Genomic DNA, 12500 nt, shown 5'->3' with positions numbered 1-12500 from the left:
AACAGAGACATTACGAATCACTGTCACCATCTATTCGAATATGATAATTAGAGAAATAGACATATCCACACTTGCTGTTCGGTGACATATCTCAGAATTATCAATAAAACAGAGCAACGCCATGCGCAAAGTGTCAGTCCTTCCCTTAAATGATGACAAGCCCTATAATGACTTACAGCTCTCTTTGAGGACGAGCATAATGAGTTAGACGAATATAATGAATGATGAGTAAGTGACACTGAACGGAACACCTTGCCGCCATCGTCCGAATCCGTCGATATGACAGATCGAATCACACACGAACATTTTGTTAAATTTTAGGATATTTTTTTTTTCTTTAGCAAAGCTAGATAAGATCAAATCAATAATTAATTTTAAAGGAAAAGAAGTTTTCAAATCAACGAGAAGAAAATTTGAAAGAAAAAAAAACACGATTAGATTACATTTTACACCATTATATGAAAACAGTATTACTTGTTTTTTCGACCCCTAACTTGCATGAAATCATATCCTTATTTAATTTCACGTGATTAGACATCACAAAACCGAAGAAAACGAGTAAGAAATTATAACAACACAACAATAACAACATGGGTGTGTTAGCCGGTGCCAGAACTCGTTGCAAGGATCCGGACGCGCGAGGCCGGCGTGTGTTGGATGCTTGTATTTCTTTTCCCTTTTTTCTTCTTTTTCCGCAATGGAGAACGATATTTTGGACTCGTTGGAGGACCTAGGGTAAGGATAAGGACCGTCTGTTATTGTTTGTTGAGGGTTAAGTGGGAAATTAGGCGAAAAGGCGTCGATTTGGGAGCAATTGGCAATGGCTATTGTGATTTCCTTCAGTTTTGTCTACAAGAATTTCTCTGCCAATTTAATGACCATTTGAAAGCACAAGCGATTTTTATTTCACATCGAACACCCGTGTCTCTCCTCCTCTTTGATGATAAGGTTCACATTTATACCTTTCATTCGGGGTTTTATTCAAAGAATGTCATGACAACCGTGTTTACGTATAAATGAAAAGTATTGATGTATCATTAATAATTAGGCGAAGAATGTGTCAATTTCCAACGTTCTTCGCTAAATCTGTACGATGGAATCACTTTAATGACACCTATTCATTTATATTACACGGAAGACACGTGGCATGAACCAGCTGTTGCCATCTGTCTCAGCTGTCATTTCAATCTATTTCTTTTATTGCAAGGATCATTTTTTGGGGGGTTGTTTTCCTTAGTGTTGTTCTATTGCAAGTGTTGTGCTCTGGAAAGTTTTTATTTCATTGCATGTTTAAGTGTGATTCTGTTGCATGTTCTCATGATTTTGCAAGGATACTTGTTTCATTTAGGTTTTATTTCAGTGCAATTGAGAAATAATGAACTTGACATAGGTCGTTTTATAAGGATGAAGGCTGCTACAGACTTATTCGTGAGCGGTTTGGAGATTTTCATTCATTTTTTGCTGCTTGATGTTTGAAAAGCTATGATTCATTTCTAGATAGAAAAGAAATGAGGCTTATTTTACACTGTTCTGCCTAGGCCTATTCGAAAGGAACAAAGTATTCTGTTCTTCTTCATTTATCCTTTTTTTTTCTTTTCTTTTTTTTCTTTTCTTTTCTTTTCTTTTTCTTTAATGCATTTTATGGTTTTGATATAGAGTAATACTGTTAAGCTTAATCCTATAGCAATTCTTGAACTGATTTTTGCATGTCCCTGACACTAAGTTCTGCAATTGCTGTGGTCTCGCATCATCAGCTGTTCCGAGAAGGTCGACTAAGCTCGACCATGTATATTTTGGCAAGATAGAGCTTGAACTGGTTCCATATTTAACAATAGATTGCCAGGGTGTCTTATAAGCTCTATCATGCCAATTGTATGAGAAGGAGGTTATTGACCTTTGCCAGAGCTGTGAGTGCAGAGGCCACGTGAGTCGCTTGAGTGGATGCACAGTCGAGGAGAGTCTATGATTATGACGAGATTTTCTGTGTATTATTTTTTTACTTTAGTTTTTCCACTGATTGTGTTGTTATTTTTTTGCGTTTTCTATAGCCTTTGTTTTCCTTGGTGCAGTCTCGATTCCAAGATCAGCGTTTCCACACACAAATCTGAGCGTCGCGGAGATTAGTAGATTTGTCACTGAGAAATCCACGCCTTTGCAGGTACGATGGAGACATTAGCAACGAGACCACCTTGAGAGCAGCCGTGGAGGGGGGCGAGGGGGGGCCCAAGAGCGTGCCGTACACAAAGCTCGTGGCTTGGATCACCTCGGAGCTGCGTGTCTTGGCCAAGCTGGAGGAAATGGTGAATGCCACGTCGTCCCCGGACGAGCACTCGTCCTTCCTCATGGAGCTCTCTGCATTCCTCAAGGAGTTGGGTGAGTGAGTTTGCTCTTTGGCTCTCTTCTTTCTCTCTCTCTCTCTCTTTCTCTTTTTCTCTCTTTCTCTTTCTCTTTTTCTCTCTTTCTCTTTTTCTCTCTCTCTTTTTCTCTTTCTCTTTATCTCTCTCTCTTTCTCTTTTTCTCTCTCTCTTTCTCTTTTTCTCTCTCTCTTTCTCTTTTTCTCTCTCTTTCTCTTTTTCTCTCTCTCTTTCTCTTTTTCTCTTTTTCTCTCTCTCTCTCTTTTCTCTCTCTCTCTCTTTTTCTCTTTCTCTTCTCTCTTTCTCTTTTTCTCTCTCTCTCTTTTTTTCTCTCTTTTTTTTTCTCTCTCTTTTTCTCTCTCTCTCTCTTTTTTTCTCTCTCTCTCTCTTTTCTCTCTCTCTCTTTTCTCTCTCTCTCTCTTTTTCTCTCTCTCTCTCTTTTCTCTCTCTCTCTCTCTCTCTCTCTCTCTCTTTTCTCTCTCTCTCTCTTTTCTCTCTCTCTCTCTTTTCTCTCTCTCTCTCTTTTCTCTCTCTCTCTCTTTTCTCTCTCTCTCTCTCTTTTCTCTCTCTCTCTCTTTTCTCTCTCTCTCTCTTTTCTCTCTCTCTCTCTTTTTCTCTCTCTCTCTTTTTTCTCTCTCTCTTTTCTCTCTCTCTCTTTTCTCTCTCTCTTTCTTTCCTCTCTCTCTCCCTCTCTTTTCTCTCTCTCTCTTTTCTCTTTTCTCTTTTTCCCTCTTTTCTCTTTTCTCTCTCTCTCTCTTTTTCTCTCTCTCTCTTTTCTCTCTTTCTCTTTTTCTCTCTCTCTCTCTTTTCTCTCTCTCTCTCTCTTTTCTCTCTCTCTCTCTCTTTTCTCTCTCTCTCTCTTTTCTCTCTCTCTCTCTTTTCTCTCTCTCTTTTCTCTCTCTCTCTCTTTTCTCTCTCTCTCTCTCTCTCTCTCTCTCTCTCTCTCTCTCTCTCTCTCTCTCTCTCTCTCTCTCTCTCTCTCTCTCTCTCTCTCTCTCTCTCTCTCTCTCTCTCTCTCTCTCTCTCTCTCTTTTTCTATTTTATTGCAGGTTACTCTTATGATATTGATAATGGATTCTTATTTTTGTGTTATGATTAAAGAATAAGTAGGTTTCCTCTGTGATGATTTTTGTGTTTCTTTAATTAAGATGATATGATAAGTACATTCTCTTAGAAGCTGATCCATAAAGTAGGATTTTAGAATTAGAATACAAGTAAGAAAACCTTGTGTATAGATGATTATTATTTTCTTTACGGATGAGACAACTAGACAAATGTTAGCATAGTTTATTAACCCACACAGGACGGGTGGTACAGCATGTGTACCGCGCATTCAAAAGCCCAGTTGCCGGGCGGCACAGTATTGTGCCAGCTATTCAATTGATTTAGGCCTAATAATTCGAACGCCCCGGCATTTGGACATTCTAGGCTAGAATTCCCCCGTCGGGAATGGGTTAATGATATTTTAATGTCTTAAATTTCCAGCCTATAATTCCAAAGCAAATAAAGGGTCGAATGTATTGATTATAGGAAGATGTCTGTGTTTTACTTCCTGATAAATATCTGGAATAAAGAAAAATAGTAGTAATGATAGTGGTAATTTCCTCGGTCTTGCAGGATGTCCTCATTCGCAACTGACCGAGGGACCTGTCAGCCAGCGACTGGCATCTACCGAAACGCGACTTCTTTTACTGGATTTCCTTCTGGCCGAACTTATGGCAGCTCGCATGTTGTCCAGTGCCACCCCAGAGCAAGGCATGACAGTGGAAATGGTATGTTTTAAGTTACTATTTGAATATAGAGGTAACTATTGTATTTTGAACTAAATGAATAATGAAAATTTATTAAAAGTTAATATTATATTTTCACCAGTGAAGAAACTTGTCCACCTCTTGTGGTTGTCAGCCTTACACAATTCAAATTTTACTTAGGCTGTAAAAAAGAGCTGTTTCAGACAGTATCATACTATGTGAAAATGATAGGAAAATAAAAACCTTATTTTATATCTTTTTTTTTTTCTAACAAATTTTCAGCGTGAGAGTGAACATGCACGCGATCTAAAGGCTTTGTTGATTGCCCTCGGCTTTCCCAAACCCCCAGCCAACATCACTCCACAACAGCTATTCATGAAAGTTGAACAGAAGGTTTGTCTCACTCAATCTTATTTTTTGTATGAATACTAAAATCTTGTGTTGTTATTTAATGAACGTATGATTTGCGACCAAAAGATGTGAATTAGAGTTTTCACCTTGATTTCCCTTGCTTCCATGCCTAGGTGAATGACGTCAAGAGCAAAGCCCATCCGTCGCTCATCGGCAAACCCCTTTTTAATGGAACACTGTCGGACAAGCAGTGGGCTCTCTTGGATGAGATGCAGAAAGAAATGCAGTCTGAATACCAAATGAGACGCGAGATGTTGATCAAGCGTCTCGACGTCACCGTGCAGTCTTTCCAGGTTTGGTCATATCTTGGGTTGAGTTGTATCAAAATGGTATAAGGGAAACAACTTTATCTGATTCTCCACAATTACAGTAAAGAGAGAACAAGAGTAGCTGAGCACAGTGAATGATCCACCATGTTTATCTATCTCTTCACTTATATTTTATTGATTCTGTACAATTCTCGGTTTGTAGCTTTATACTGTAAATTTCCCTAGAAGGGCATTCATAACATGACTTAAAGAAAAAATGTATAGCCTCACCTAAGTTTGTAGATAAATACTAGAAACAAAAGCAGTCACTTTGTGATGTTTTTGTTTTGTTTTTTCTTTGAATGATGTTAAAACAACCAAAATGGTAATGATAAACATCTATCGTATTAGGAGGGTGCATGTCACAAACAGAATATAATTCCATTGTTGTTTTCCTGCAGTGGTCAAACAAAGCTAAAATGCGAGAAAATGACCTGGTGAAGGCGTTCCGATCCCGTAGAGACCAACTGACAGAAATCCCAAGTGTATCTGTGGGGGACATGCTTGCAGCCCGGGAAGACCTGGCAGTCCTCGAGAAGACCAGTAATGCATCTGTGCGCAAGGCCACGAAAACACCCTTGAACAAGGTAGGTATGCCCCCAATTGTGGTATGAGAGGCATAATTGATATCCCATGTAATATATTTTTTTTTATGCCTATGTCTTTCTTTGGTAATATCAGCTGGTTTGGATTGTACCAACCTTGAACACAAAGCCAGAACCTTCTGAATGTGTCTGCTGCTAATGACCTTTAGTGTGTGAGTCAACAGATTTTGAATGATTCTATCGAAAAGTATTTTTTTCAATGCATGAAGACTATAACTCTCCTTACCTTTGGCATTTGCACAGGTCCTTATTGGAAAGGTCCCAGACCGAGGTGGCCGAGCGCACGAGCTGGAGCCTCCCCCGCCCGAGATGCCGTCTTGGTCGCAGAGGCAGCCAGGAGGAGGTAAGGGAGTCGTTGTTTGTATGGGGTTCACTAATGTTAGGGATAATCACTTCTCTTGTCGTCTTTTTATTCTTTTCTTTTCTTTTCTTTTTTATTTACAGATATTTTAATGGATTTTATAGTTTAGTGGTGGTTGGAAAGAAATTTAGTCATGTAAGACTCTGATGTCGCGATTGAAAGACTACAGTAATGGTCATAAAGGAATGGGTCATTAAAAGCAAATTCTGTGTGGTAGCAATTCACAAACAATTTGGATATTGTCAATAATAATTACTGACTGTTGTCTTTTATTTTATGACCATTTTTATATTAGTAATCTACATATATTTTGTTGTATTATTTTGGTGGTTGTTATACTGGAAACTTGATATTATTCAGTGTTTACATATACAATTTAATTTGTTTGGTATATTGAAGGAGAGGAAAGTATATTAAGAATTAATACCTTTACTCCAGTTAGCCAAATTAGGGCAGACTAGTTCTTTTTAAAGTTTGCATTAAGCCTCACCAAAGAATGTAGAATATGATCTTAAAGTTCTAGATTGGCTGTAACCTAGATTCTCTCTACATTTACATTCATCTGAAGTCATTTGTTTGATTTGAAAGATCAGACAGTAGAAGTGTTATATATGGAAAAATGAAAATGATGCAATTGACAATCTCCTGTTGCCAATTTCAGTGATTATTAGACTGAATATGTAGACTTAACTGAGAAAGCCATATAAGATACTACTACAGTAGATTATATCTGTGATATATGGATACAATATAAATGTATGTTTGTGTGGCATGGATTTTTTTTTTTTTTTTGCAAATGTTTATGTATTCTTTTGAGGTGTGATGGTCCATTTGATATGTATCTTCCAGGAGGTCAGGGTGGGAGTAGTAGTGCCCAGCAAGGTGAGCCTTGTGGTGTGATTTTGTGCCCCCTTTTTATCGTTATTTACCGGTATTATTGATATATTTATTTATTAATTTATTTTTCTTTTTTGTTTAATCATCATCACCCTACTTACAATTTTTCTTTGTCTGCCTCCACTTATTCATTTCCATTTGCATTTCAATTCACCCTCTACTTCGGTTTCCCTCATTTTATGACAAATTAATGCATGCAATTAAAATGTTACTTTAAGGGAAGATGATGCACAGAAGAACTTTTCACAAAGTGTTGTCAAAATAGTGCACAACATTCAACTTCTATCAGACTGGCATAGAGCTTGTTTCTAAGACAGAAGAAATGTACCAAAGATAAAATATTGTCTGATTGACATTACAAGATCAACACATCCCTTATGACTTTGCGTTGTGACTTGATGATGTGATTTGCAGGTGGTTCAGGTGGATTTGGAGGTGGTCAGCAAGGTGAGCACTGTCATCCTTCCACCTTCCACTTTTTTTCCACATTTTTAACATCTAGAGTTTTTTTTTGTTTTTGTTTTTAACACAGTAGAATAACTTTTTTTTTAATTCAATTAACAGTATTTTATGTGGATTTTATTGCATTCTGACTTGTGTGCCATCATTATTGTTACTATTAACCTCAGTGTGACCTTGATAATGCATTTGGCACAGGAATCATATGATGACATGTTTTAAACTTGCAGTGTCTCAGATGGGATGATGATAAGGCATTGTGATTGTCTTGATGATGGATAGAATAAAGAGGCTTAGGATGCTCAAAAAATATCACTTGATTGAGCTTCATAGTGCGTGATATGACATTTTCCAATATGTCACTCTGCAGGTGGTTCAGGTGGCTATGGAGGTGGTCAACAAGGTGAGCATTATGATCTTTCTGCCACCTGCATTCCTTCCAGTTTCTTTCGGTGTCTTTTAAATTTTGATTTTTTTTCTTTTTTGATTTTTCTTATCTCTTTTGGTTACTAAGTGTTTACCAGATTTTTTTTTCCTGCCATGATTTTACCTTGGTTCTAATATCCTTTTTTTTTTTTTTAGGATTAGGATTTTTTTGTGGTGGCAACTACCTTTTTTTTTATTAATTATAATTATCGTCATTATTAATATATTTTGTTTTAATAGATACATTTAAAACTTTTAGAATTTTGGTGACCTTGAAAGTAGCAGCTAAACAGTAGTGTCCATCTAATATAAAGAAAAAGAAAGAAAAAAAAATAACGTGGGATATCTTGGTATCATTGTCTCCCTTTGGAATCAAACTATTGAAGAGAACCTGACCTTTATTAAATGGTTGGCATATTCTGCTCAACAGGTAGTCAAGGAGGCTATAGTAGTGGTCAGCAAGGTAAGCCTTGTGTACCATTTAAACTAAGTTAAATGGCCTTTTTGCCCTACCCTGCGGAGTGCATAGAAATGTGTGCATCTTTCTTTTTTTCTTCATCTTCTTCTTTCTTTCTTTTTTTTCTTTTTGATAGTATCAGTGGCATGGATTGCTTTTTGTGTGTGTATTTCATTTATTATTACCATCAAAGTGGTTTGTCAGATTATATTTTATGCCATGATGGTTTTTGGAGAAAGTTTTCATTACATACGAGACTGCTGACACAAGTCTTGAGAATGATTTTGAATAGCGGTTACACTGAGATACCTTGTATAAGAAATGATATCAGAATGACCATTGCTTTTTGAATACTTTGATTATGTTTTGCCTTCAATTATGTTTTGATTAGATTGTCATAAATATATGTGTCGTAATTATTCATACTGCAGAATAAAGGCAAAAGGACTTGCATCAGTAAAGTGTGAGGATTTACCAGTCTCTGGCATTGTTGTATAGTTGATGTTGATAGATAATAGTATGTTGAAAGAAATACTAAAAGCAAGATGTGTATCATGCATACAAAAAGGCTTAGAAATGTTAAGAAAATTGTATATGACTTGGGGATGTGAGTCTTTAAGTATTGCACTCTTGTGATTTCTTCTTAGAAGAAGAAGAAAAAAAAAACACTAAGAAATGTCAGGAACTTGCTGTTTTGCTTTCTCCTAAAAGGAAAGATAAGGGTTAAGAAAATGTGTATTCATATCACCATAAAATGCAGGCTATTAACCCTCTCTGGACGGGTGGTACAGCATGTGTACCGCGCATTCAAAAGCCCAGTGGCCGGGCGGCACAGTATTGTGCCAGCCATTCAATTGATTTAGGCCTAATAATTCGAACGCCCCGGCATTTGGACATTCAAGGCTAGAATTCCCCCTGTCGGGGATGGGTTAAGGTTATGTTAAGATTATTGGGAGAAGGTAATTCTGGCAAGGAAAGGAAAATGATGGGTGAATGAAGGCATGTGCAAGAATAAAGCTTCCTTGTGCAGTCAACATGTGATCCTTAATATTAATGTCACTGATAATTACTTCCTTTGCATCTGAAAAGGTGAAAATCTGTAAGACTAATCATGTTTTCAACTTTTATAAGAAAAAAAGATTTCATACGTAAGGCCTTGTAGTGTTTTATATTGTTTATGCTATCCTTTATTACAAAAAAATAACATTTATAGAGTGTGTGTTAATATTTATGACAGGACTTCCTTACATTCATTTGATATGATTCTCCCTCTGCTTGGAGTAACACCTGGGATTCTAATGATTCTTGTGTCCCACAGGCTATCAGGGAGGTTTTGGAGGCCAAGGTGAGCCATCTCTGAACATTTCACTCATTCCCATAATAGCCCTTTTATATTCACAATTAACTAGCAGATGGGAAGAAAAGTGTGTTCATGCCTGTGTGCATAAATTATGAATATAAAATTGAGCAGTGTTATGGGTTTATGGCTGAGTAGTTGGTGTCACTGATTTATACATTGTACAGCAGGTCTCATGATGTGAGGAAATGAGGATAAATCTCAGTCTTTTAAGGCATCACATTATTCATTAAGCAGAAAGTGTTTCACATCTCACAATTAAATTAGTTGGTTCAAGGAAAGTTGCAGATTTAGGGGGGGAAAGTATAGTGAAATACATGCATAACTGGTTGTTCACATACCAACCCATCATAAGAAAATGAACAGTTTGAATGCATTCAGTACATTCCACGATGTATCCGACAGGTGGTCAAGGTGGATACGGTGGTGGTTGCCAGCAAGGTGAGCCTTGTGTTTGTGTTCTGTTGTTATGTGAACATTTGACAACAGGGCTTTAGAGTCAGAATAGGAAAAAATGTGGATGCAGTCAGATGTAACGGTAAAGAGGATCCATTTTGATGCTTATGTATTTAAGTCACTGAATGATAGTAAGAAAATGCTACAGCAATTGTGAAAATCAATAATTGCAACTATTTATTTGATTAGAGGGTTGTAAATAAAATAAAAAGGATATTTGATAGCTTTAGGGAATGCTTAAGCCTAGTCTAATGAGGAAAGTCAGTGTCCAGATTGAACACATGAAGCATTAAGTATTTTACTTTTACTTCAGTATTCAACCATTCTAGTAAAACCTTGTAAAGCTTTGGCTCTTTGGCGAATTGACTCTATGGAAATACAACAGGTAGATATTTACTTGCAAGCCCACCTTTAGAGGAAAGTAAAGATTTCACATTTATTGTGTGCTGTGATATATTCTACAGGTGGTCAAGGTGGATATGGAGGTGGTGGTGGACAGCAAGGTGAGCCTTGTGGTTCTTTCTCTATTCCCTCTATCTATCAGTCTTTCTATCTATATGGTTATCCATCTCTCTCTCCCGCTTTCTCTTCCTCTTCTCATTTAGTTTCTGTCTGTCTGTCTGTCTCCCCTCCTTCCCTCCCTCCCCACCTAAAATGTTTGGCAGTTTCCTAGTATATGGGTAAATCTGGTATAGATTTTGAATGCACGTAACAAATCAGTTTGAGTTGTCAGACTGAATATTCATTGATGTAGGGTGTAGTTTATATACGGGAAAGCTCATTTGATGATCATCTTCATGAATTTTGTGCAGTAGACCTCAAACTAAACAAGATGATTCCAAGATGCGGCAAAGTCAAAGGTTAATTAAGATAGAAGGCACATTCACGTTTCATTATGAGGAATGATAGGGAGTCGCTAATATATATGTGTGATTACTTAATCCCACCCAAAACCAGTTTGTTACCAACTTGTACATTTGTGTTTATGGAACTGTTGTATGATCTAGTTTTATCAGGTGTAAAAGTCCAGCCTAACGGGCAGTAGAAAATACAAACGTGCAGAAATTTCTGTAAATGATGAAGCAGTTGTGAAGTTTTTAGATCTTTCATGTTTTGAAATACATGATACTTTGAATTACAAGCTCATTTGAATAACTGAAAAAAAGAAAAGAAAGATGAAATGTACCAGTATTCAGAATGTGTTGTAATGTGTCTTGCAGGTGGTCAAGGGGGCTACGGTGGTGGTGGCCAGCAAGGTGAGACTTGTGTTTGCGTGACCTTTTTACTTATTTATGCAAGTTCATCGAAGGCAGGGAACTATGCTGTTGAAGCCATTTGATCTTTATCTGTTTTATAATGAACTAATAGTTGATATAGTTTATGATACAGGAATGTTTATTGTTGAGCATTGCAATATATAGTTAACATTTGAAATAAGCCGTTCCTTTATGGATGTGATACAAAATAACTTAACACATTGTGTTGTGAACTTAGTTTTGGTCTTAACCCACTCACGACAGGGCATATATTTGCCTAATTCTGCTCCCACCAGCAAAATGGCAAGTGTATGCATTTTCCCACCATGAGATTTGTCAAGGCATGAGACCATGCTGAACCTCTTGGAGGGATTTTTTTTTTTTTTATATAAACTCAAAAAGAATTAACTATGTGCAACATGTACATATGACAAAACTCCATGACATCATGGAACATCATCTGTTGTGTAGGATGGCATGATATCATGTCATTTGTCGTGAATGGGTTGAAAAATAGTTTAAACCAGATCCTTCTTTGGTGTGTGTGCTTGTATGTTTTTAAGTCACGCTTGGAGTAGAAATTACATTTTAAGTCTTGGCAAGTTTTCAAGTAAAACCATTTGTCCTTAATATCTGATAACTGTCATGAATTTAACTCTCAATGTTGTCTGTCATGCAGGCTATCAGGGAGGCTTTGGAGGCCAAGGTGAGCCCAGCATACCTGTTCCATCTCGTTTATTTACAAATACCTGTAATTACCTTGACAGCATTCAGTCAGTGCTCTTGTAACTGCCAGATTCGTAAACCAAGAAAGTGGGAATCCTATGTATAAGAAGAGTTTGCTTGTAGTTTACTTCCTCTGTCATGAGAAAAAGTCTGTGATTTTGATTTGATTCTGAATAGATAAAGTAAATCTTAGAAAAGAAGGGTGTGGAACAGATTAAAAGGAATATTGATTAAGTTTGTACTGTGATATATCCTGCAGGTGTTCAGGTTGGCTATAGTGGTGGTCAGCAAGGTGAGCAATGTGTTCTGCTTTGCTGTCCTGTTTAAAGCATATCAAAAGCAACCCTTTGGAAACAAGACGGTCAACTTAGAGGCTTCAGAACGGTCTCAGGTTTAAGACTAATTGCAAAGCATAAAAAAAATTTTTTTTTTTACTCTCATGGGGGGGAGGGATGGAGATAGACACATAGAGATTCACTTAGTCTTATTTGTTATATGGATATGCAGTGCCTGAATGACACTATTGCAGTTAATATGATTACCAAGCGTACACTGAATTATCACAGTTGAAACATGTTCAGGATTATCTTTGCTTTATGCTAAGTCAAAAATGTACTTGACATGCAGGTTGGCAGTGATAATTATTTGAAATATGATAATGTTATTCAAACATTCT

General features: G+C 37.0%; 1 protein-coding gene across 27 annotated transcripts in view; it reads left to right on the top strand.

Moving 5' to 3' along the window:
• The first annotated feature begins 604 nt into the window (after window positions 1–604).
• The window catches only part of LOC122244513 (protein FAM98A), a 17044-nt gene continuing 5148 nt past the window's right edge, over window positions 605–12500 (top strand). Inside the window, exons 1-17 of one of the 27 annotated variants that reach the window (XM_086554314.1) lie at window positions 605–735; window positions 2159–2373; window positions 3972–4126; window positions 4388–4498; window positions 4630–4809; window positions 5226–5411; window positions 5673–5772; window positions 6640–6672; window positions 7102–7134; window positions 7517–7549; window positions 8003–8035; window positions 9348–9374; window positions 9792–9827; window positions 10307–10345; window positions 11063–11098; window positions 11778–11804; window positions 12084–12166. In XM_086554314.1, the coding sequence (XP_086410440.1) occupies window positions 698–735; window positions 2159–2373; window positions 3972–4126; window positions 4388–4498; window positions 4630–4809; window positions 5226–5411; window positions 5673–5772; window positions 6640–6672; window positions 7102–7134; window positions 7517–7549; window positions 8003–8035; window positions 9348–9374; window positions 9792–9827; window positions 10307–10345; window positions 11063–11098; window positions 11778–11804; window positions 12084–12151 (1350 nt within the window). In that variant the 5' untranslated portion in view covers window positions 605–697 and the 3' untranslated portion in view covers window positions 12152–12166. Of the gene's footprint in view, window positions 736–2158; window positions 2374–3971; window positions 4127–4387; window positions 4499–4629; window positions 4810–5225; window positions 5412–5672; window positions 5773–6639; window positions 6673–7101; window positions 7135–7516; window positions 7550–8002; window positions 8036–9347; window positions 9375–9791; window positions 9828–10306; window positions 10346–11062; window positions 11099–11777; window positions 11903–12083; window positions 12167–12500 lie in introns of those variants that run through there. The other 26 variants (XM_043002437.2, XM_086554287.1, XM_086554292.1 and 23 more) reach the window with 26 other exon arrangements.

The sequence above is a fragment of the Penaeus japonicus genome, unplaced genomic scaffold (genome assembly GCF_977035675.1).
Source record: "Penaeus japonicus unplaced genomic scaffold, GWHDUDI00000001_assembly GWHDUDI00000029, whole genome shotgun sequence".
Classification (NCBI taxonomy): Eukaryota; Metazoa; Arthropoda; class Malacostraca; order Decapoda; family Penaeidae; genus Penaeus; species Penaeus japonicus.
Note: the sequence above shows the minus strand (reverse complement) of the source record. Positions and strands in the feature narration are given on the sequence as shown.